Source organism: Ursus americanus, chromosome 11 (genome assembly GCF_024610735.1).
Source record: "Ursus americanus isolate L20-20 chromosome 11, mUrsAme1.1.p, whole genome shotgun sequence".
In the NCBI taxonomy this organism is placed as follows: domain Eukaryota; kingdom Metazoa; phylum Chordata; class Mammalia; order Carnivora; family Ursidae; genus Ursus; species Ursus americanus.
The window spans coordinates 40,132,648-40,158,903 of NC_142137.1; the positions used below are offsets into that span (position 1 = coordinate 40,132,648).

The 26,256-nt window shown below is 37.9% G+C and overlaps 1 protein-coding gene across 1 annotated transcript; it reads left to right on the forward strand.

Moving 5' to 3' along the window:
- Nucleotides 1–3,359: 3,359 nt before the first annotated feature.
- HINT3 (histidine triad nucleotide binding protein 3) lies at nucleotides 3,360–24,941 on the forward strand. The gene is made up of 5 exons (XM_045805602.2): nucleotides 3,360–3,560; nucleotides 10,531–10,648; nucleotides 18,313–18,382; nucleotides 20,432–20,558; nucleotides 22,709–24,941. The coding sequence occupies exons 1-5, from the start codon at nucleotides 3,360–3,362 to the stop codon at nucleotides 22,739–22,741; spliced, it is 549 nt and encodes a 182-aa protein (XP_045661558.2). The 3' UTR covers nucleotides 22,742–24,941.
- Nucleotides 24,942–26,256: the final 1,315 nt, after the last annotated feature.

A 26,256-nucleotide genomic window follows, 5' to 3' on the forward strand; every position in this document is an offset into this window, starting at 1 on the left:
GTAAGCAATGGGAATGGTGGTAGCTGATGTCAGAATGTAAGGAGGTGGGCAGGTGGCATATAATGTTGAGACTTATGGATCCTCAAAGCTAAGTCCTTTGGCTTTTACCCTCCGTGAGATACAGAACCATTTGAGGATGTTGAACAGGGGAGACATATGATCTGATTAACATTTTAAAAGGATCACTCTGGCTGCTGCGTTAAGACTACACAATAAAGGGAGTGGGAAGAAGGCTGAAGTAGGAAGACATTTAGGTTACTGAATAATTCACATGAGAGGTGATGGTAGCTCAGTCAAGGTTGACAGTGGTGATGACATCAGATTCTGGATGTACTTTAAATTTCCTGATGGATTGGATATGAAGAGTTAAGGAGAAGCATCAAATATGATCTCTGTCCTCTGTAGATGGCAGAATGGAGTTTTCCCTTAAGTAAGATGATAGCAGGTTTGGGGAGGGGAAAGGAGCTCTCCCCATGGCCTAGTTTCAGACATGTTTATAATATCTGGTGGATATGTGTGTGGAGTGGTTGAATTGGCAGTCTGCAGTTCAGGGAAGAGGTCTATACTAGAGATTTGAATTTGGGAGCCATGGGAATATATGTGCTCAAAGACAGACTATGTGAGATTACCAAGGAAATGAGTGTAGCTAAAGAGAAGAATCTCATCAAATATGCATAGCTTTTTGTATGTCAAGGGGAGATATGAGTGGGGAAGGGAGGGGAGAAGGGAGAAGAAATGACTTTACAAAAGCCTTACTCAATTTCTGTGTTAGATCGGAGCACTGAAGCTTCTGAATCTAAATTCAAGTAAACCATCTGATCCCTTTAATTATTTTACATACCATCATTACCTATTGGTAATAACTGTTGACATTTATTGAGAGTTTTGTGGCAGGCTGCCAGGCTTCAGTTCTCAAAATAACATTTGCATTAAGGATTGTTATTATCCTCATTTTATAGATGAAGAGACAGAAAGCCTTGACACATAAAGATAAATAACTTAGCGCAAATCTTCACAGATGGTAAGCTGTAGAGTTGTCTGACTCCAGAGCATGCTTGAAGCAGGGCTGCTACTAGCCCATATGGTGCCCTTGTGAAATCAGAAAACATTCCATTTCGCAAGTAAAATGTAGTTTTTGTCACAAAACCCAAATGATGGTTTCCCAGGAGAGCCAACCAGGGCACCAACTGGTAGCAGCTCTGCCTGTGTGCACACAACTGCCTAGGCTTTTGCTTGATCCACACCACTGCTTCGGACAAGTTTTGAATAGTTTGTGTTGCTTTTCCCACTCCCATGATAGACAACGATATCAAGTTCAAAGTTGGGGAATGGGAAGCAAGTCTCTGAAAGTGCCAGGTGAGACACCAATCACAGGTGTCACTAGGAATGTAGTCAGGACAGGTACAACTTGTGCAAATGTGTGCCAATATGTAGGTGAATGAATGGTCTCCAGAGTGTATGTGTGTTGTCATATGCACCCAATATGGGTTTTTGTAGGAGTTAGCTCTTCACTGCTCCAGAATTCTTAGGCCTGCCTGTGATTTTATATAAGTTGATATTTATCTACAATGTAAATTAGCATATTCTTATTTATGGTGTTCATTTACAGTGTGCAATGTGAACAGTCCTAGCGGCATCCTTATTCCTAAGATTCTTTTATTCATTAGACAATTGTTAAGTGTCTACCTATATGTAAAGCGCTATATGAGGCACTACAGTAGATCCAAACACACCCATTCTTTTTATCAAGGAACATAATTTCTAGTAAGAAAAATATGTACATAAATAGTATGTAATACAAAGTGATAAGTTCTACAAGAGAAGTATGGAAAAACTGCTCTATGAATTCACAAGAGGAAGTACTTACTTTAGTTTGGTTAATTTAAAAAAATGTCATGAAGGAGGGAGCATTTGAGGAATGGTTTGGAAGGTGGATTTGGATGTGCAGAGATGGAAACAAAGATATTTCAGAAGGAACAGCGTGGATTAAAAAAAAAGTCATGTAAAGGTGTATTACAGTGCATGGAAATAGCGAATACTTAGTAAGTCAAAGTAATGTACTGATTCTGAACCCTGCCTTGGATTCCCGATGCGGTATGAAGCTATTATAGTGGTCCCGCAAACCACTGGCAAATTGCAAAACTAATGAAAAATGTCTTGAACACATACGTACTACTTTAAAAAAATATATAAATGCTTTCAATTAATACAATAGAAATCATTCAAAAACAGGACTGAATTCACAATAGGACTTTGCTAAAATGTGTTTTCTAAGTCAACAAATAACAAGGATACTATAATGAGCTAGTTTGAGAAAATTTTCAGTGTTAAAAAAGTTCTGCGTTCAAAAAGGTTGGTGGGTTCTGGAGTTAGACAAACTTTTATCTTAGTTTGTTTCTTCAACTCTGTATGCGGATTATTAAACCAACCTCGTTAGGTCGAGAGAAAATACATGGCACATTTTAGGTGTTCAACAAATGCCAAGTATTATAAAATAAAAAGCTGAGGTCAGAGTCCACCTTGAATACCAAGTTAACTAATTGAGACTTTCTTTTGGGCGCGATAGTTACTGAAAGGTTTCTGAGTAACAAGAGAATCAAGGAGGGAAACTTAGGTTATTGTAGTGGTCGAGGCATGAAGCACGAGCAAAGAATTTCTGGAATATTACGGACTATAAACAAACGACTCCGCGTTTACCTGTGTATGAAGAATGTAAGATAAAGGCCACTATTTTGAACTAGCTGGTGCTTTCAACAACAAAAAAGCAGAGATATGAATTTCAGTTTTGGATATTTTCAGCTTAGGCACCTAAAATTCGTGGCTGAAAATGTACACACGAAACATCAAACATTATCTACGTTGAAAAGAATGCTCTAGAAATTGTGCTCATTCTCTTAAAACCTACGAATTTTTAAAGACTTTTTTTTTTTTTTTAAACAACATACTACACTCTTAAGGGGATGCTAACTTGCAGCTTTGAGAAAAGACGCCCAGCATACCCACCAGATTCCATTTGGCCGGACGTTACGGCACGCCAGTGATGTCACCGCGACGGTGCGCGCTCCTGCGCCTCGAAGGACGTAGTGCGTCTTTACCAACGAGACGCAGGGGGCGGAGCGACCTCCGTAAGCCCCCTCCGGCTCCTCCCCGTCGCACCCATGCGCAACTCGTGCGCCCCCTCATGGCCCTCGCTCTACTCTAAGCTTGGATCAGCGCGTGCGCCCAACTCCCAGCCTTTCCCAGCGGCAGGCAAAGGGCGACGCCTCCAGGTAAAACTGAGGAGTTGCAGGAGGCGGACTCAGCTCAGGGCCTCCGGTGCCGGAGCAGTCAAGGTTCTCGGCCACCTTGGGGCGGTTACGATGGCGGAGGAACCTGAGCGCGGTAGTGTGGCGTCCGAGCCTGGTTTTGAGGCAGTGGAGCCTACGGAGTCTAAGGTGTCTTCATCGAAGACTGCCGATGCTGTCGCAAAGTCATCGAAGGCGGAGGACTACAGTAGCAAGTGCGTGTTCTGCCGGATCGCGGGGCAGCAGGAACCGGGCACCGAGCTCCTGTACTGCGAGGTGGGCTGCTGGCGGACCGGGCGTGGGTGGGGGAGCCCAGGGACGGAGGCCTCGCGGTGGCGGACCGCGGTGGGGTCGTGGCAGGCCCCTGGGAGGGAGACCTCGCAGGTGTGGATCGGGGAGGCGGAGGCTGGGTGTCCTGGTGTTAATCACGGACTTGCTTCTCTCGGAGTGGTGTCTGTCTCCAGCAGTCTTCTTGCTGTGCGGAGGGGGAGAGTGTAGCGATAAAGCCAGACACTGCGGCTTCTGTCTGCAGGTACGAGGTATTTGGCAGAAAATAGCATTTGTGGCCTGTTTTTATTGGAGGGATTCCTCCCCCAACCCCCGCATCCCACTCCCCCCCCCACGGCCTTTCTAGACACTGCTTTTAAATTCTGCACACTCTAATACTGCTACTGAGTAGAAAGGAGATAATGGTAATTGGGAAAAGCTTTGTTAAACTGACTGAAGTTAGGCTGGAGGGGTGGAGCCGAGGTCAAACTATTTCTTAATAGCCTCAGATTTCCACTGAAGGGGTAAAGTTCGTACAGGTGTTGTCAGTTGGAATGTATGCACATTTTCAGAGCACTAAGATTTTGCTCAGGTACTTGAAAACAGGTATCTGGTACACATTTTCTTCTACTGGTTCCATTTGCCTTTAAAGAAACAGCCTTTGGAGAGGATCAGCTGCAAAGATTCAGGGTTGGTTTGTTTGTTTTTTTAGTAATCATTAATTCATTTGTTAAAAGTGAATTGAATCTGTTCTAAGCACCTACTGTTGGAGACTCATTGGTGAATAAGATAAAGGATAGTCCCTGTTCAGATCTTATCGTTTAAAGCGTGGACTGAATACAGAGGAGGCAGCTGGTTACAGTGCCCCGTGCTTGGTGAGGTGGTTCTACCACCTGCAGTATTTTGTTCAGCTGTGTGATTTTTTACCCCTCTAGCAGCAGCCAGAGTCTAGTTTTAGACAAGGTGAACAATTGGGTCATCCCACGGTTGGGGTCTGGCCCTGTGGGTATTTTGGAAGTGCATTAGAACAAAGGTAAGAATTTATGGCTAGAGAGAGGTCTGAAGTGATAAACCTTGAAATCTATTCTGAACAGGGGAAGGAGTGAAGACAGGAAACGGCTGACAGAGAGAAGGAATAAGTACATCAGTTGTCTGTCAAATACGCCTCTGCTGAGCTGATCCATAGAGTCAGGACAGACCACTGAGCTCTCCTTCATTCACTCCTTATTTCACCACATATAAAATTAGGCTAGCAAGAAGTAAAGTGAATTTTTTAGCTTCACAAAATTCAATATTTGTTAGTTGCCTAGAAACTGCTTTTAAATTTTGCACACTCCACTACCAATGTTGAGGAAAACTAGTAAATAATAGGTACCAGTAGTGTAAAAAGTTTTGTCTAAAAATAGTCACAGAGGAGGGCACCTGGGTGGCTCAGTCGGTTGTCTGCCTTCAGCTCAGGTCACGATCCGAGGGTTCTGGGATCGAGTCCTGCATTGGGCTCCTTGCTCAGCCGAGAGTCTGCTTCTCCCACTGCACTTCCCCCCTGCTCGTGATCTTTCTCTCTCTCTCTGTCTTTCAGAAAAATAAATAAAATCTGAGAAAAATATAAATTAATTAAAAAAAATAAAAATAGTCACCGAGAGGGTGTGGGATGATCCAGACTTCTATCACAGTTTTTTTCTAGGCTGAAGGTCAGGATTTTTTCTCTATGAAGAACATTCTCAGAGTGAACTATGTGAAAAGGCTGGAACATTTTTATAGAGGAAATTAGACACAGTCAATACTTTAACTAATTTATAGCCTACATAGGCAGCACAGGATGAGTATATACAGTAGTCCATATAATACAGAATATAAGCAAGATGCACATGCTTGTACAACGGTGCCTCAAAAAGTTGCAGATATTTTTAAAATTGGGTCTAAGATAATTTCATATATAAGAGCTCACTAATTAAAAGTTAAAGATTTGTCTTTTTAAAAAGAGAACCTAATCTTAAATTTGTGTATTTTGCATTCTACAAACAGTATTTTCTTATATTCATTCATATATGTTTGTTGTAAATATTTAGAAACTATTGGGTTTATATAAAGTAGGGTAGACTTATAATTAAGGGTAGAGGAGAAAATTTGATTTGCAATAATTGGAGTTATCAGCATCATGTGGGTTTAATTTGGCAGAAGCTAGAGAAGATTCCTCACTCCATAAGCATCTGTATAGTGTATTTTTGTTGTATACTGCAGAGTTGAAACTAAGCAGATACTAGGCCATGTGTTCTCAGAGGGGGATAAAAGTTAGTTTTGGGGTGACAATATCTTACTCTTTTTGTGTGAGGCAAAGGTAAACATAGTGGACATAAACAGATAAAGAGTATATCTGCAGTATTAAAATATCATGAGAGTGGAATCAGGAAAAAAAAGTCTTAAGAATGTCCTCGGAGGGGTGACAGTGAAAACATGGTTGAGAAATATCAGGCTAGATGTTTATTTTCACCTTGCTTGAGGCCACACTGAGGACATACTAGTTTAACTAAATGCCTTCCCTCTTCTTAAACCAAATTTGCCCTACACTTCAGATGGCGTGGTACTGAAATGTTCTTTCAAATGTTACTTCTTTTTGTTTGCTTTATATATCAGTCAGGGGTTAGTTGCAGAAAAAAAAAACCTAGCTATTTAAAGCAGAAATTGATTTAATATAAGGAATTATTTGCTAAAAATTCGTTGCAAGGGCTGAAGGAAAAGCCTTCAAGAACGCATCCAGGGGGTGCCTGGGTGGCTCAGCCATTAAGCGTCTGCCTTTGGCTCAGGTCATGATCCCAGGGTCCTGGGATTGAGCCCCACATGGGGCTCCTTGCTCAACGGGAAGCCTGCTTCTCTTTCTCCTTCTCCCTCTGCCTCCCTCTCCCGCTGCCTGCCACTGTGCCTGTTTGGGCTCACTCTGTCAAATAAATAAAAATATTTTTTTTAACTTCATTATTTATTTGACAGAGAGAGAGAGTGCGTGCACGCTTGGGGTTTGATCCCAGGACCCCGGGATCATGACCTGAGCTGAAGGCAGATGCTCAACCAACTGAGTCACCCAGGCGCCCCTAAATAAAAATCTTAAAAAAAAAAAAAAGATGACATCCAGAACAGCACTTGCACGCTGTGGACCTGTTTCCTCTGCCACAGGCAGAAAGGTAGGAGTCAGGTGATGGCCATTTGGAACTGAGACTTCAGGAAGATGTCTCTGTAGGTGTGACTCAGACATGAGGAAGCACTATGACCGCCACTGTTGAGTGGTGTTTCCAGCGGGAGTACTATTGGCATTTGGGGTTGGATTCTGCTTTGTTGTGCAAGGCTGTTCCACCTATTGTAGGATGTTCCCCATTTCTGACCTCTGGGCGCTAAATGCTCATAGCACGTACATATTTCTGCTCCCCTTTGACAAATAACACAGCTTCAGAGCTACACTATACCTGCTGGGTCCACACTGGTAGGCCATGGTGCCCAAAAAATGGGTGTCTCATGTCTGTCTCTTGACTCGCATGATGCTATTGACTAGACATTGGAAAAGGGGCCGGGGAGAAAGAAAAAGAATCTCGGTCATCTTAGAGCTGACCCCGTTTGCCTGCTGGAACTAGCGAGAGCTGCAGAAGATGGCTTTTTCTCAGGTTAGCTTGTCAAAGCACCTAAGTCTGAAAGCACCTAATTGGCAAGATCTAAATTCCATCTGGGGTTTTGGCTTTTTAAATTTCTGTATTACTAAAGACACAGAAGTATTTGGAATGGAGGCTGAGTGCCCATCTACCCTCTTCACCACAGTTTATTTGTCGTATTTAATGAGTGCTAAGCCCAGATGCTTGGATTCAGTGGTGATAATGAAGTCAAGATGGACTAGCTTTTTGTCTAATACATGCATTCTCAAAAGGGGTAAAAATTGATGTTCTTGCCTGGGACAGGGGCAGAGGCAAAAAAAAAAAAGGTTTTTATTTATATATATAAAATACATGTATAGCAGTTAGGATATAAACACATGTACAATATGGCTGTGGTATTAAAATATCAGGGGAGGGGGGCAATTAGGAAAAAAAAAATCTGAAAAGTTTCCTTAGGGGGATGGTAATGAAAAAAGGCTGAGAAACACTGTTAAAATCAGACAATGGCCATAATTCCAACTTTAAGAAGGTGTTTTGCAAGGACGGACTGAAAGATCTTGGAAAGTCTATCTCTGTTACTGGAAAAGTATGTAAAAAGTATAATGGCACCATTTTTTTTTAAGGAGTAGAGGAGGGAGCATTAGTAGCTTTTTCTTTCTATTTAAGCATCTTTTATTTATTAAGATCTTTCTAGTTTAGTGTATGTTATTCGCTTCTAATTCAAGGATAAATATGGCATATCCCACACTTGAGAAGCTTCCTTCTGATCTGCGTTGAAAGCATAAATGAAAAGTTCTTATTTAGCGGTTTTCATTAGGGATGGATAGTCAAAATTCTGTGTTTTAAAGTCACTTGAAATATATTTTCTTTGTGCCTGGGTGCCTTCAGCTCAGGTCCTGGTCCATGGGTCCTGAGATCTTGGGCTCCTTGTTCGGTGGAGAATCTGCTTTTCCCTCTCCCTCTGCCCCCCACCCCCCGTCCACTCGTGTGCTCTCTCTCATGTGCTCTAGTTCTCTCTGTCTCTCTCAAATAAATAAAATCTTTTTTTAAAAAAAGGAAATTTCTTTGTGTGTTTATGTTATCAAGGTGACATATAGTTAGGTTTATTTGTTTCTATTTGTTTTCGATTTTTAGGTATTGTTTTTAAGTCCAAAAGGGTATTAAATATTCACGTTTTTAAAGTCAAGATTGTAAAGCTAAGTACATTCAGAGAAGTCTAGCATCCATTCTCTTGTCATCTTTACCCTGTTCCTCTTCTCTCACAAGAAACTAAAAAATATATTTTTGATTTATCCTTCCATTGTGAGAATATGTATGTGTATGTTTATATTTGTACTTTTCTTCCTTACACAAAAGATGGCCTTACCACTCTCCTGCTCCTTGCTTTATTTTTTTAACTTCGAAGTATATTTTAGAAATGATTTTGTAAGTATATAAAGATCTTCTTTTTATAGCTATATATTACTTCATTTTATGAATTTGCTACAATTTATTCAACCAGTCTCCTAGTTGAATTATGGACCCGTACTTTTTTGCTATTACAAATCATGCTGCAGAGGATAGCTTTGTACATGCATCATTTCACATTCTTTGTCATTGTATCTTCGGAAGAGAAAGTCTGTCTTAAAATGAAGAGTCTAAATAATGACTAGTTCAGTAGTAGCAGCAGGAGAGAGTAACATCAGAGGGCCAATTTTTTAGAAAGCTTAATGGAAATCTAATTCAGGCATTGATTGCATCAGCTACCTAAAATGCAAGGGTTTTCCTTCACCTGTTTTGCGCCACCCTCCCCAACCTTTCCTCTAGCAGCTGCTAGTTTGTTCTTAGTATATTACCCTCTAGGTCCATCCATGTTGTCACAAATGGCAGGATCTCATCCTTTTTTATGACTAAAATTTCCTTGTATATGTACATCATATCTCCTTTATTCATTCATCTATTGATGAATTCCCAGGTTTCTTTCATGTCTTGGCTATTATAAATAATGCTACAATAAACATAGGGGTGCATACATCTTTTGGAATTAGTGTTTTCATTTTCTTTGGATAAATAAATACACAGTAGTGGAACTGGGGGATCATATGGTCTTTCTGTTTTTAATTTTTGAGGAACCTCCATACTGTTTTCCATAGTGGCTGCACCAGTTTGCATTCCCATCAACAGTGCCCAAAGTTTCCCTTTTCTACACATTAATGTCAACACCTACTTCCTGTCTTTTTAATACTAGCCACTGGACTGCTGTGAAGTTTCATCTCATTGTGGTTTTGATTTGCATTTCTCTGATGATGAGTGGTGTTAAGCATCTTTTCGTGTGTCTTTTAGCCATTGAAAAGTTTTGTATATAAGCTAGTGAATAAGGGTATTTAGGGAATATTGATTTTCCTTTTGGAAAAGCTTGAAACTCAAATGTCAGTAGGATGAAAGACTCCCTTTTTCATTTCTTTTCTTTTTTCCTTACGTAAGTATGTGGAGTATATAAATCAGGAAACTAATATAATGGATTGGACACTGAGTGCAATATATTGGAGCTTGTCTTAGCAATTCAAAGGCTTTTTAATGCTATAAACAGAAAAAAAGTATTTGTGTATAACTGCTGTAAAAAATGTTTAAAAAGGTGACCTCTGGATATGTAGATGTTAGATGATTTTTCTGTTAAAATTGCAGAACATGCTACTTTGGAAAAAAATTAAATGTAAAAAAGAATTTATTGATCTTGCTATGTTTCTGTAGTCAAACATTTAAAAGTTCATATTAAAAGAGTGAAAAATCCTTAGAGAGAGATGGAGAAATATTTAAAGAAATTTAAAAAACCCTGGGATTGTTAGTAATGAAGTTTTTTTGTTTTGTTTTTTAAAGATTTATTTATTTGAGAGAGAGAGAGAAAGAGCACAAGCGGGAGGGAAAGAGGGAGAGGGAGAGAGAATCTCAAGCAGACTCCCTACTGAGCATGAAACTGGACACGGGGCTCTGTCTCACAACCCTGAGATCACAAACCTGAGATCATGATCTGAGCCAAAACCAGGAGTGGGACCCTTAACCCACTGTGCCACCCAGCCGCCCCTTTGGTAATAAACTTTTATTGAATTTCATTGATAATTGTTTCCCTGAAATTAGCTTTATATAAGTCTTCATTTTCTGGAACAAATGAGCATCTCATGAAGGATGCTAAAGCTTGTCTTTATGAACTTAATGCATAATCACAATATTGCCCAGCTGGGGTTAGTTGTAACATAAGTACCATTTCCCTATCAGACTGAAATTTAGGGTGTTTAAGACATGCCAGAACAGCATTAGGAAATTCTTTTTAAAAAATTCACTAACAAACAGTATGTTTTTTTCTTCAGAATGAAGACCTAGTTTGCTTCAAAGATATCAAGCCAGCAGCACCTCATCATTATCTTGTGGTGCCAAAGAAGCATCTTGGAAACTGTAGAGAGCTAAAGAAAGATCACATAGAACTGGGTAAGATGACAGCAGTATTCTTCATGGTTATGTCATTCTGAGTTGGCATCAGTGATAGCAGTGACAATTAAAAAGAAAAAGTCTAGCCAGCTGTTAAGGAAAGAGGAGCATTTGTGAAACTTCTGTCATGAAAAATTTCAAATAGATACAAAAATAAAGAAAATAGTGTAATCTCCATGTGTTCATCACCCAAGCTCCACATTCCCACAGTGGATTTAAAGCAAATTCCATACATCATGTTATTTAATCTTTAAAATCTCTAAAAGCTATTGCCTCTTTATGTTTTTTAAATGATGGCTTTCCTTGACTTCGAAAATGGAAGGTGCTATAGAAAATGAGACCATATTGGTACCTGCCTTGTAAGTTTCTCGTCTAGATGAGCTAACACCAAAGTTTAGTGATGAGATTTTAGCAATGACCTTTTAACTTCTGAAAAGAAGATTTTGAGTCTTGTCTCTTACAGGGTTATCCTATATTTTCCTACTCATGATTTCTGTGACTTACCAGTTATCATTTCCTAAGACATTTCTAAGTTCACTTCATATCTGCTTTCATAGCCTTTGTCTCCAGGATTAGTTTGGTTAATAATTTAAGTAGCTGACAAGATAGATTGGGCCAGATTTTTTTGGAGGTGAATAAGAAATATTTTTGATGGAAAACTTTGATGTGTACTTCGTTAGTATTTAGACTACTGAATTACCAGTTTTTAAACTGTTTCTGCTCTATATTGCAAGATTCCTTCGTCATCTGAACTTCAATGAGTACATTTCATATTTATTCCAGCAGATAAATTCAATATTTTTTGCAATATTTAGTATCAAGCAGCAGCCACCATGCCTTAAGTATTTCCTTTTTATAATGATTTTTAAGGAGGGAGAAATATATTCATGCTTGGTTTTCTTTTTCTAGCATTCTGTTTTGTTAAAAGTTTTTATAACTGTTACAAATAAAATGTTAACCAATTTTGAAGCAGCATGGTGGGTATTTGGGATTTCATTTTACTGTCCTTTCTGATTTTGTTTATATTTTAATATTTCTGTAAAGAAGTTTAAAAGTTCTTACAATTAGGGGTGCCTGGGTGGCGCAGTTGTTAAGTGTCTGCCTTCAGCTCAGGGCGTGATCCCGGCGTTATGGGATCGAGCCCCACATCAGGCTCCTCCGCTATGAGCCTGCTTCTTCCTCTCCCACTCCCCCTGCTTGTGTTCCCTCTCTCACTGGCTGTCTCTATTTCTGTTAAATAAATAAATAAAATCTTTAAAAAAAAAGTTCTTAAAATTAATATTTATATACAGTCTATGAAGTTGTGGAAATAATAAGAAAGTGGAAGAGCTCAATAACGCTATCAAGCACTGTGATTATAATTGATATTTTTAGAACTCCACCTAACTATAAAGTACACATTTTGTTAAGAGCACATGTTCACCAAGATAGACCATATTCCGAGCAATAAAGTAAGTCTAAATACATTTCAAATTATTGAAATCTTATACGTTCTTTGATCACAATGGAGTTAAAGTAGGAAAATAATAAAACGTAGAATTGCACTAAATATTTTTAAATTAACACACTTTTAAATAATTTCCAAATAAGTAGGTCAAAGATAACAATATGGAATTAATAGCAAAAATGCAGCTTATCAAGATTTGTGGAATGTAGCCAAAGCAATACCTACAGGGAAATTTATAGCTGTATATGCTTATGTTAGAAGAGGACGTTTAAAACAAATGACCTAAGTTTCTACTTTAGGATGCTAGAAAGAGACAAGCAAATCAGACCAAAATAAATATAAGGAAAGAAATAATAGAGTACATAACAGTGAGATAGAAAGGAGACAATAGCTTTTGCTCCATGTATTTTGAATCTGATTTTAAGCGAATACATAATTATGATTGTCATGTCTTCTTAATGAATTGATCCTTTTTTTATCATTGTAAAATGTCCCTCTTTGTCTCTGGAAATACTTCTTGAGTCTATTTTGTATGCCATGAATTTAACTACTTTAACTTCCTGTTACTTACTGTCCATATTGGGTATCTTTTTCTATACTTTCAACCAAATTGAATATTAATATTTAAAGACTTGAAGATAGCAATATCATTGCATCTTGCTTATTTATTATTATTTTTTAAATGTAATGTGAAAATCTGTGATTTTTAATTGGGAGTGTTTAGTTCATAAACCTTTAATATAACTATTGGTGCAGTTCAATTTAGATGTACTATCTTGCCATTTGTTTTCTGTTTGTCCCATTTTTTTTAGTTGACCATAGAGTTGAGGGTCCATATCTAGGCTCTCTCTTCTGTTCCATTGATCTGTGTGTCTGTTTTTGTGCCAGTACCACGCTATCTTGGTGATCACAGCTTTATAATGTAGCTTGAAATCAGGCAATGTGATGCCCCCAGCTTTGTTTTTGTTTTTGTTTTTTTTCAACATTTCCTTGGCGATTCAGGGTCTTTTCTGGTTCCATACAAATTTTGGGATTGTTTGTTCCAGCACTTTGAAAAATGGCATTGGTATTTTGATCGGGATGGTGTTGAAAGTATAGATTGCTCTGGGCAGCATAGACATTTTAACAATGTTTATTCTTCCAATCTGTGAGCATGGAATGTTTTTCCATCTTTTTGTGTCTTCTTCAGTTTCTTTCATAAGTGTTCTGTAGTTTCTAGAGTATAGATCCTTTACCTCTTTGGTTAGGTTTATTCCAAGATATCTTATGGTTTTTGGTGCTATTGTAAATGAAATCGATTCCCTAATTTCTCTTTCTGCAGTTACATTATTAGTGTATAGGAAAGCAACTGATTTCTGTGCATTGATTTTGTATCCTGCCACATTACTAGATTGCTGTATGAGTTCTAGTAATTTGGGGGTGGAGTCTTTTGGGTTTTCCACATAAAGTATCATGTCATCTGCGAAGAGAGAGAGTTTGACTTCTTCTCTGCCAATTTGAATATCTTTTATTTCTTTTTGTTGTCCGATTGCTGTTTCTAGGACTTCTAGTACTATGTTGAACAATAGAGGCGAGAGTGGGCATCCTTGTCGTGTTCCTGATCTTAAGGGAAAGACTCTTAGCTTTTCCCCACTGAGAATGATATTCACTTTGGGCTTTTTATAGATGTTTTTTATGAAATTGAGGAATGAACCCTCTATTCCTACACTCTGAAGATTTTTTTTTTTTTTAAAGATTTTATTTATTTATTTGACAGAGATAGAGACAGCCAGCGAGAGAGGGAACACAAGCAGGGGGAGTGGGAGAGGAAGAAGCAGGCTCATAGCGGAGGAGCCTGATGTGGGGCTCGATCCCAGAACGCCAGGATCACGCCCTGAGCCAGAGGCAGACGATTAACCGCTGTGCCACCCAGGCGCCCCCACTCTGAAGATTTTTAATCAGGAAAGGATGCTGTATTTTGTCAAATACTTTTTTTTGCATCAATTGGGAGGACCATATGGTTCTTGTCTTTCTCTTATTAATTGATTTGTGAATGTCGAACCACCCTTGCATCCCAGGGATGAATCCTACCTGGGCATGATGGATAATCCGTTTAATGTACTGTTGGATCCTATTAGCTAGGATCTTGTTGAGAATTTTGGCATCCATATTCATCAGGGATATTGGTCTGTAAATTTCCTTTTTGATGGGGTCTTTGCCTGGTTTTGGGATCAAGGTAATGCTGGCCTCATGGAATGAGATTGGAAGTTTTCCCTCTGTTTCTGTTTTTTGAAACAGCTTCAGGAAAATAGGTACTATTTCTTCTTTGAAAGTTTGGTAGAATTCCCCAGGGAATCCGTCAGGCCCTGGACTCTTGTTTTTTGGGAGGTTTTTGATCACTGCTTCAATCATTACTGGCTATTAGTCTATTCAGGATGTCAGTTTCTTCCTGTTTCAGTCTTGGTAGTTTACAGGTTTCTAGGAAGGCATCCATTTCTTCCAGTTTGCTTAATTTATTGGCATACAGTTGTTGATAATAATTTCTAATAATTGTTTCTATTTCCTTGGTGTTAGTCGTGATCTCTCCCCTTTCATTCATAGTTTTATTAATTTGGAACCTTTCTCTTTTCTTTTGGATAAATCTGGCCAGTGGTTTATCGATCTTATTAATTCTTTCAAAGAACCAGCTTCTAGTTTCATTGATCTGCTCTACTGTATTTCTGGTTTCTAATTCATTGATCTCTGCTCTAATCTTAATAATTTCTCTTCTAGTGTGTGGCTTAGGCTTTAGTTGTTCCTTCTCCAGTTCTTTAAGGTGTAAAGATAGTTTGTGTATTCTCGATTTTTCTATTTTTTTGAGTGAGGCTTGAATGTCAGTGTGTTTCCCCTTTAGGACCGCCTTTGCAGTATCCCATAGATTTTGGACCAATGTGTTTTCATTCTCATTGGTTTCCATGAATTGTTTAAGTTCTTCTTTGATTTCCTGGTTGACCCAAACATTCTTCCTGGGCGACGCAAGCATTCTTAAGCAGGATGGTCTTTAAAACTGTTCGCATTTCTTCCAAGTTTTTTCTTGTGATTGAGGTCTAGTTTCAAAGCATTGTGGTCTGAGAATATGCAGGGAATAATCTCAGTCTTTTGGTATCGGTTGAGACCTGATTTGTGACCCAGTATGTGGTCTTTTCTGGAGGAAGTTACATGTGCGTTCAAGAAGAATGAGTATTCTGTTGTTTAGGGTGGAATGTTCTGTATATATCTATGAGGTCCATCTGGTCCAATGTGTCATTCAAAGCTCTTGTTTCTTTGTTGATTTTCTGCTTAGATGATCTGTCTTTTGCTGAGAGTGGAGTGTTGAGGTCCCCTACTATTAACGTATTATTATCTATATGTCTCTTTATTTTGGTTAACAGTTGGCTTACGTAATTGCCCATGTTGGGGACATAGACACTTAGAATTGTTAGATCCTCTTGTTGGATAGACCCTTTAAGAATGATATAATGCCCTTCTGTATCTCTAACTACAGTCTTTAGCTTAAAATCTAATTTGTCTGATAAGAGAATTGCTACCCCAGCTTTCTTTTGAGGTCCATTGGCATGAAAAATCGCCATTCCTTCACTTTCAGTCTGGATGTATCTTTGGATTCAAAATGAGTGTCTTGTAGACAGCATATGGATGGGTCATGTCTTTTAAACCAATCTGCAAACCTGTGCATTTATGGGAGCACTTAGGCCATTCACATTGAGAGTGATTATTGAAAGATGATTTTATTGTCACCATGTTGCCTGTGAAGTCCTTGTTTCTATAGATTGTCTCGGTAAATTTCTGTTCTATATCACTCTTGGGGGTCTTTCTCCTTTTATAGAACCCCCCCGCCTTAATATTTCTTGCAGGGCCGGCTTGGTGGTCGTGTAATCTTTCAGTTTCTGCCGGTCTTGGAAGCTCCTTGTCTCTCCATCCATTCTGAATGACAGCCTTGTTGGATAAAATATCCTTGGCTGCTTGTTCTTCTCATTTAGTACCCTGAATGTGTCTTGCCAGCCCTTTCTGGCTTGCCAGGTCTCTGCAGAGAGGTCTGACGTTATTCTGATGTTCCTCCCTCTGTACGTAAGAAATCTTTTTCTTCTCCCTCACTGCTTTCAAGATTGTTTCCTTGGATCTAAGATTTGCAAATTGTTCTATTATATGTCATGGCATCGGTCTGTTCTCATTGATCTTGGGAGACGTCCTCTCTGCCTCTTGGACACGAATGATTGTTTCCTTCCCCAGATTAGGGAAGTTCTCAGCCACAATTTGCTCAGATATATCTTCTAGACCTCTCTCTTTCTCCACCCTCTCGGGGATCCCAGTAATTCTGATACTGGAACATTTCACTGAGTCACTAATCTCTCTCAGTTTGATTCTTTGGGGTTTAATTTGTTTTTCCCATGCCGCCTTGGTTTCCTTCTTTTCCGTCATCTTATCCTCTAGCTCTCTAATTTGTTCTTCTGCCTCATTTACGCTGGCAGTCAGAGTATCCAGTTTAGACTGCATTTCATTCATAGCATTTTTAAGTACGGCCTGATTAGATCTCATTTCTGCCCTTAGAGATTCTATATTGCTGTTAATATTTTTCTCAAGCCTAGATATTGCCTTGATAATTGTTACTCTGAAGTCTATTTCTGACATCTTGATTATATCCCTATCCATCAGAGACCACAGTCTCTGATTCTTTCCTTTGTTGGGAGTTCCTCCTCTTAGTCATTCTGTTGAGGGGTCGTTGAGGGAATGTACAGAGTCCAAATTATTGACCACAACCCAAGCAAGATGCACCTGTTTTATAGGGACCTTAGGGTTGTTGGCCTCTTGTTCTTTCAGCCTGTCTTCTGGGGGAGGGGCCTGCTGCTGTTACTCATGCAACCCTATTTGGGCAGAGTTGCCCTGCCCCCTGTGTGGGTGGGGGACGGGCTCAGTGAAAACCAGTTTTTTGGGGCTTTTGTTCTCTGGCAGGTTTCCCCATTGCCTTTCCGCCTCTCTTCGAAGAGTCAGAGCAGAAGTGACTGTATCTAAACCTCTGTCAGAACAGAGAGATCGCAGTCTGCCCTTCACTGAGCTCTCCAGGCCACACTGTCTCTGTTTCTGTCTGTGCTGCTAAAAGCCCACAGCGTCCTGGGTTGTGCACGCCACAGCTGCTCTCCCAGCCGTTGCTCCCAGGGCCGGGCCTGTCTCTGCCCTTTGTGCTTCTAAAACCGCCAGCTGTCCCGGGGTTTGCATGCGTGCCCCTATAGCTCCAGGTTTCAGTCTGGGGGCTGTCCTAAGTCCTTTCCCTGCCACTACCGGTCTGGGAGTCTATGCCCAGCCCGTGGAAGGCTGTTGCTTTCCCAGTGCAAGAACACAGAGGCTCCCTCCCCCTTCCATTTATCTTCCGATATCTGCCTGCAGAATCACAGCTCCCCACCTCATACCTCGAGACCAACCACTGGAGATATTCTTATCCAGTGAGATCCAGATATATCTTCTTACATCTCAGACTGATGTGGGTGTTCAGAATGGTCTGGTAGATGTCCAGCTCAATCCGGGGGACCAGTTGAAATAGAGTCCCGTACTCCTCCCTCGCAACAATTTTATGAGCCTCTTTTATAACACCCATCCTCTGTAGACTCTCTCATTTCTTCCCCCTTCCAAATACTTGGTTACACCATTCAGAAACAAGAGAGGTCTACAGTTTGGCATTGTGCTTTGGAGATTGCAGGTTACCAGATTTTTTCTCATGGGGAAGCGTATTCCTATCTGAAGGCATAAAGCACCAAGACAGTAAAGACGCTAAGGCAGATAGAATTCAGAAGCCAAAACAATTATATGAACATTTAACTAATCAAAGGTAGGCTGACATGAAGGACTATCATATCCTTAATTTGGGCTGAAAGACAAATTAAGTTTTCCTGTCTTCTTAATTCAAATATGTTTTTGTTTCTTACTTGGTCTCCTTATGATTAGAATTAGAGCTAAATAGGATCAGATGTCCTAAGTAGTCACTTGATAGTGCTCCTCAACAGCTGTTCAAAGTCAGCCTATACACCATACGTTGTGGTAGGTTGAACCTTCATTTTAGCGTTAATGAGCAAACTTCTCAGTAACTTAGAGCTATTAAACAGGTCTTTAAGTGTTTACCCATTGAATACGACTTTTGATTAGGATCCTAAAAGTTAAAATTAATTTAGTGTCTCCTACAGTGTAATGTAGTTTCTTTCTTGTTTTATAGTTGAGAGCATGGTGACTGTTGGAAAAACCATTCTTGAAAGGAATAATTTCACTGACTTCAAAAATGCGAGGTATGTATACTTCCAGATAGAAACCAATATAGTAGTTAGTTTTTCTGAAATTTTGTTCCCTCCTGGGAAATGAAAGCAGAGGTGGCTTAAATACAGTTTTCCTGAAAGTGAACATACATTGTTCATTGGTAGTATAAATTTAATAAATAAAACTTCCTCTCATGTCTCAGCATCTAATAATCACCACTTGGAGTTTGGGCAGACAAGTCTATTTAAGCAGTGGGTAGGTAAAATAGTTACAAGTCCACCTTTCTTTGTTCAATATGTCCATTTCTATGAAAATTGTATGTAAATTGAATTTCTTTAGAAAATATTTTTATGTGATTAAAAATACATTATTATATTTGTAGTGTGAAATTAACTTAAATTCGTTGCCTGCCGAACTGATCTCTGGCATTTGCCAAAGTTTGAGCAAAAATCATATAATGTTCAATGTGGCAACGATTTTACTTAATCTAAGTAGTGTTTTTTCCTTTTTAAAAGACTTCTGACTTTACCTTGTGTGACCAAAGGCGTACCAAGGCAGGTTGATTGGAGATTACTTCTAATATCTGAACTGGAATTCAAAGAGACCTGTGCTCTAACGCTCTCCATGTTACTTGCTGTGTACTGGGCTCATACTGGCTGTGATACTTGAGGCATTTAACCTCTCCAAGATAATACCTGCTCTGCCTACTTACCGGTTCAAATAAGATTATGTGTGTGAAAATCCTCTGAAAACTGTAAGCGCTCTTCAAGTGATAAGGAACAGATGGTATTTGAGACCCTTTGGCCAAAAGCAGTATATTCCCTTCCCAGTCAGAGGAGTGCTTATTAGAAGAATGAATGTTGGACCAAGATCTCAATCCTCGCTCCACCACTGCCTGACTTTGTGACCTTGGGAAATCTCCTGCTTTCTGGATCTTGGCTTCCCCATCTTTGAAATGAAAGGGTTGAATGAACCTTTGAGTCACGTCTAGCTTTTAGATTACTTGATTCTATATTATGTGACTCCTGTTTCACAGAAGGAAAACTCAGTCTCCTTTTTCTAGGTAGTGGTAGAAGCTTTTCAATAGGTGTTGTGTTTCTGACTCTCCATTGTCAGTCCTGTGTTGCTGCAAATAGACCACTTCTCCTACCCCCTCCTACACTCCCTCTCACTGTAGTCTGTTTTTTTTTTTTTTAATTGAGACTCACTTCTAGTTTGAGGAGGCAAATATTTCTAGGCTTTAGACTCGGATTATTGTTACAAGTGTGCCTTTCTCCACTCAGAATTTCTAAGTGGACTTACAAAACTGTAAACTGATTTTTAAGAGATAGAATCATATTTTAAAAGCTTCTTAGTAGAAATTTGTTAGTAGTCAAAGGAATTCTCTTACAAATGTTTTATAAAGCAGATAATTATAATTATATAACTTATTTTCATTATTAAGCAAGAAATTGAGTGATGATAAAGTTTTTTTTTTTTAATAATGATGTAAATAACTCACTACTGGAGGATGGGTTGGTAAGGAAATGACTGCTTTATTAAAGGAGAAGGCACACTATTTACTGGCTGTGTCTTGGAATAAAGGAACCCTTCTACTTGAGTGTCGTGTAATTTTTTTTTTAAAGAAAAGGGTAGAATTTATGCCAAACATAGTACACAACAAACAACTTTATGTCCCAGCTGTACAGTCTAAAAGTTAAAGGTCCCAGGAGTGCCCTGTAATTTTTTTTAAAAGATTCATTGCAGAGCCATATCTTAGGAGAATTAAAGGTTAAAATTGATAAGAACTGACATAATGCCAACTCAGAATTCATCAAGGTGTTACTGAGACATTATATGCTGTTAAGCCCTTCCTTGATGAAGAGTTTGTTACGGTGAACTTCAGCATGAAAAGAGGAGGAAGTGTGTGAATACTGAGAAGTGTATGAAGAAAGCAGTAAAAGTGATGTTTGAGTGGCAGTCTGTCTACCCTAGGTAACCTGTTTCGGATATCTTTAATATTTATGTGTTTTAACCTGAAACAATAGCTTTAAACTATTGTAGAACTGACTTGCCAACTGTCTCTTACCTCTCTGTTTCAGAATGGGTTTCCACATGCCGCCGTTCTGTTCCATCTCCCACCTGCACCTCCACGTGCTGGCGCCTGCCGATCAGCTTGGCTTCTTATCAAAATTGGTTTATAGAGTGAATTCCTATTGGTTTATCACAGTAAGTGCTGTTATTATGGTAGCAGCATACAAAAATATCTAAAATATTTGTCCTTTTTGTTGCAGTTCTTCTTTTCTTGGCAGCAGTAGGCACTTAACAGCTCTCATAGACTTGATCCTCTCATTTAATGTACTGCTCGTACATATCCGAAGTCATATTTTTAATTTAAGGGATTTTCCAGGTTATCAGATCTGTAGGAAGAGAAGTTATGGTTAAGTCTTTCCATTGCAAGCAGAGGATATGAAGAACCATGGCATTAGCAGTTCAGAACCTGGAGTCCGATCTGCGTTGAAATTGTGGCTCCATCAGTTACTTGAGGTCCCCTGTGCAAGTTACTTAAATGTTTTAAGGCCCAAGTTCTTTATCTATTACCTGCCTATAAGGAACATGCCCACCTGTTATGGTTGATAAGAGGATTGATAAAATAATCTACATATAAAGAACTTAAAACTGTAACTTGCAAAGCAAGTACTAGAAATATTACCTGCTGCCTGTTATCATCACCAACACTATTGTAGAAATTGAATTTCTATAATTTTCTAGTTTAGAAAAGGGCTACCCTTATAGCATCAGCTGCTAGATCTGAGGTTGAAGCCATTGAGCCTAAAAAATTGCAGAATTCTGCTTTGCTAGGGCAAAAGTAAAATAGAATTCAAGCTGGTTACAGGCCTGTTGCCTGACAGTCAAGCCTTAGTTATTAAGTGACTGTCCTTCCAGGGCCACTTGACTAGTAATTTGCCAGTTGTTATGTGTCCAGGATGGTAAGGAGATCTATAGTTGCTATATTTAAATAATCACTAAATTACAAATTAAACAATTATTGTTAACACATGTTGTTATTATAGTCATGGTACCTAAGGAAAAAAAAACGTGATTTCTAGAAACTTCTTATTTCAAACTTATCATCCCTCTCTTCAACTTGTCCAGATGATTTTATTTAATTTAAAAATAATTTGAAATATTTACATGTGTGTGTGTTTGAAATAAAATTAGTAGAATGTTCGATAGGGCAGTTGGTGTGGTCTCTTTAAATAATCAGTATGATTAAAAAAGGGATTTTTTCCTTATTTGTATTTCTGATTTTCTACATGCTCCATGCTTTTATAATAAAGTAATTAAAAATACATTTTTGTAATGTTTTTAACCATATTTCCTTACCTGACTTTTTAGTTAGAAGAAAATGAATGAACAGAGTTATAAGATGTGTTAATGGTTCATTCTGTGAATCTGAACTCTCTTTAGATCTGTCAGCATATATTATGAGACTTTGAAAAAAATCAAAATAAAGATACTAAGATTTATTTCAAAATCTCTTATATAATGTTTTAGATATATCAGATGTTTGAGAAGAGTATTTGAGATAATGAATAACTAGAAGACTTTTGTTTACTTTTTAATTTTTTTAATAGATTTTATTTTTTAGAGCACTTTCAGGCTCACAGCAAGATTGAATGGAAAGTCTAGAGAGTTCCCATACACGCTTTGTCCCCCATATACTCACAGTCTCCTGCTATGGACATCCTACACCACAGTGATATGTTTGTTATAATCCATGAAATTACAGTAACACATCATTTTTACCCAAGTTCATGATTTACACTAGGGTTTATTCTTGGTGTTCTATGTTTTATTCGTTTGGACAAATGTGTAGTAACATGTATCCAGTATTATAGTATAATAAAATTCTCTGTGCTTTACCTATTCATTTCTCCCTCTCCCTTAATTCCTGGTAACCAGTGATCTCTTTAACGCCTTCACAGTTTTGCCTTTTCTGGAATGTCTTATAATTGGAATCATACACTATGTAGCCTTTTCATATTGGCTTCTTTCATTTAGTAATATGCATTTAAGGTTCCTCCACATCTAGTTTACTTTGTAAAATGTTTGTAGTATATTTTCCTTTTCTTGTTGAAGCTTTTTAACGAATATGCAATATGGATAAAAATCTGCCTCTGTATATACAATGTGGAATACCTTTACTATAGTTTATAAAACTATTGAGAAATTTTTTATAAGATATATTTAGGAACAGAATATATAATATTCAGCTCTTCTGCTGTGACTTATTATAATAGGGATCCCAGTAGAATTATTTCATATTGGCTACAATAAGTAGAATCTAAAAATATGTTGTGTTTTCAAAATTACAGGCTGACTGTTTGATTGAAAAACTAAGAACATGAAAATGTCAACAGTGGAAGATTTTCCTAATCTTGGCTCAACGTAAACTAATATTTTGGTCCTTTTGAAGTCTAATTACAATTGTAAGGTTCGTTGGGTTTTATGAGAGGCTATTACTGGCTAGCCTTAAATCTTTTCTGAATGTCTGTTTCCTGAGAACTGTGATACAATTCCATGGATACTTTGTCATTGACTTCTTTGTTTTAATGGTTACTTGTGTAAGGTATAAGATACTATAGATAAAATTCCATTAAAACAAATCCTGTTAATCAGGAAGGGCTATTTTTTTAAAAAAAAGTTTAAATATTTTCATTTCTCGATAGTTTATTATAGTAGTGATTTATTTATGAAGAATAAACTGGCATAGAAAGTACTTTTTTGGAACCTTTATTACTGCGAAGGGGAAAAAGAAATTAACCATTTCTTGGCAGTTATATAAGTTTACACACAAAATTTCAAAATGAAGAGTACCATACTACATAGTGATTTCTGTTCTTGTTGACGGAAAGAATTGTATATGTGTCACTTTTTACTCAGGTTTCAGATGCTGGTTTTCACTTCTTGAAGCCTAACATTTTTGTGATAAATTGTTCCTGAAAGCTATATAATATACATAAAGTAAATTCTAATGGCGAGTTCACAAGAACAATCAATTTGGCTCTCCAAGAGAATTCACTGTAATGGCATTTTACCTGTAAGAACATAAATAGGGAAGAAACATAAAATGGTTATAGTAATGCATTAAAAACTGTTGTTCTATGGTTTGTTTATTGTATCAAAGGAAAAGTAGAATTAAAAAGTGGTTAGGCCTGGCTTTAATCATGAAGAAATCCTGATTTGAAAGTAGAGACAGATAAGCTAGGATGAGAAGATTTATTTTAACAGCTCAATGTTAGTATTACTGATGTATCATTTCGTGAGACATATTTCTCTAGGGACTATGCCGACGTACACTAACAATAGTGAATGTGAATGAAGAGGAAGGTACTAAAAGCTAATCCCACGTTGTGCCAGTGTATATAGTAACACCACGTGCATGAATATAAATTAACACAAGGATTAAAGTTTTGATGTTAGAAATAGGCTGAGATGATTAGTTTTCTTTCTTATTTTTGACATAATATTAAACATAGTTTTAAGTAATAAAATACTTATTACAATGTTTACAACATGTGGGATATTTAGTTACAACATCTGAAATAAATATTCATTTATTCATTTAACAAACATTTGCTGAATATTTAATATGTGACGATTAGGAAATAAAGGTGAGAAGTGTGTCTTCAAATGCTAATACAAAGGTCAGACAAAACCAGTGATTACAGTTTAGTGTGTTAAATGCTGTAATGTCCACAGAAGAGGCTGTGGAAAGGGATACAATTTTGAGAGCTGGTGGCAGTAGAACTGAATATTTAGGACTCGGTGTTTGGCAGGTAGACAGTGCAAATTTAGGCCAAGAGACCCACATGTATTTTTCCTGAGTTCTGCTTCCGCTATTATTTACTTTACAATTGAAATGAATGTTCACGTTCCATTTTATTCACTGGAAGTGGAAGTAGGGGTTTTGGGCTCTCAAAATTAGATTTCCAGACTTTTCAGCTCTGCTTTGTTAAGTAGCTCACTGACCCACCTACACAGATTAGCAGTTACAAGTTTGTAGAAATCAGCTCAAATATGACCAGGTTTGGAAAAGGAATTTTCTGTACATAGAACATGTTGTACTATGTGAACTTGCAATGATATAACTGACACTATTATAATAACATGTAAGGTATTTAAGGAATTCTCCAATGCTTTATGGACTTCTTCAAAAATATGATTAGCCAATTGATTTAATTTATATAGGTTTATACCATGTCATAGTTAAGTTTTCCTCCTTTGTTGGAAATCCTTGATCGTCACATTCTTAGCAGCATTTCTCTTTTACTTGTAAAGATTGATAAATTACTACAATTAAAATTCACTCAGCTTTTTCAGTAGTTAGAGAATTTGGTAACTCAGTAGCTACCCATAACATTAGCTCAACACAAAACCAATTTATAACTTACCTTTAAAATGTTTAAAGTAGTACCTAGAGCATTATTCATGCATGTTATGTTATTGTTTGTGACTGCAGAATTGTAAAATGATTAGTGAGTTGTTTCAAACTGTGCTTACTTAGCTAAAAGAAAGCTAAATAAATATGGAAAAATACTGTGTCAAGTTTTGCCTCTCTGGACTGTGTGTGTGTGTGTGTGTGTGTGTTTGACTTTATTTTTTAGAGCAGTTTTAGGTTCACAGCAAAACTGAACAGACAGTACAGAGATTTCCCATATAGCCACTCTCATTCTTAATATTCCCCAGAAGGGCGGTACATTTGTTGCAGTTGATAAACCTACACCTACACTGACACATCATAATTACCCAAAGTCCATAGTTTGTCTTAGGGTTCACTCCTGGTGTGGCACATTCTATGAGTTTGGGCAGATATATAATGACATGTATCCATCATTATAGCATCATGCAGAATATTTTCACTGCCTTAAAATTCCTCTGTGCTCTGTCTGTTCATCCCTACTCCACCAACCCCTGACAAGCAGTGATGTTTTTACTGTCTGTGTAGTTTTGCCTTTTCCAGAATATTATATAATTGGAGTCACACAGTATATAGCTCTTTCAGATTGGCTTCTTTCACTTAGTGATATACATTTAAGGTTTCTCCTTCTTTTTATGGTGTGATAGCTCATTTCCTTTAAGTGGTAAATAATATTCCATTGTCTGGATATACTACAGTTTATTCATCCACCTACTGAAGGATATCTTGATTGCTTCTATGTTTTGCCAATTATGAATAAAGCTGCTATAAACACCTGTATGCAAGTTTTTGTGTGGACATAAATTTTCAGTGCCTTTGGGTAAATATCAAGGAACATGATACTGGGTCACATGATAAACATGTTTAGTTTGATAACTGCCAAACTGTCTTCCAAAGTGGCTATACTGTTTTGCATTACCACCAGCAATGAATGAAAATTCTTGTTACTCCACATCCTTGCCAGAATTTGGTGTTGTCAGTGTTTGGGATTTGTCCATTCTACTAAATGTGCAGTGGTATCTCATTGTTTTAATTTCCTTTTCTCTGATGACGTATGATATGGAGCATGTTTTCATATGGTCATTTACCATCTGTGTATCTTCTTTGGGGAGGTGTCTCCTAAGGTTGTTGGCCCATTTTTAAATTGAGTTGTTTTCTTATTGTTGAGTTTTAAGAGTTCTTTGTATTTTTTGGATCACAGTCCATTATCAGGTGTGCCTTTTTGCAGATATATTCTCCTAGGCTGTGGCTTGTTTTCTCATTTTCTTGACACTGTCTTTCACAGAGCAGTTTTTAATTGTAATGAAGTACAGCTTATCAGTTATTTCTTTAATGGATCATGACTTTGGTGTTGTATCTAAAAAAGGCCTTGCCATACCCAAGATCATCTAGGTTTTCTCCTATTATCTTTTAGGAGTTTTATAGTATTGCATTTTACATTTA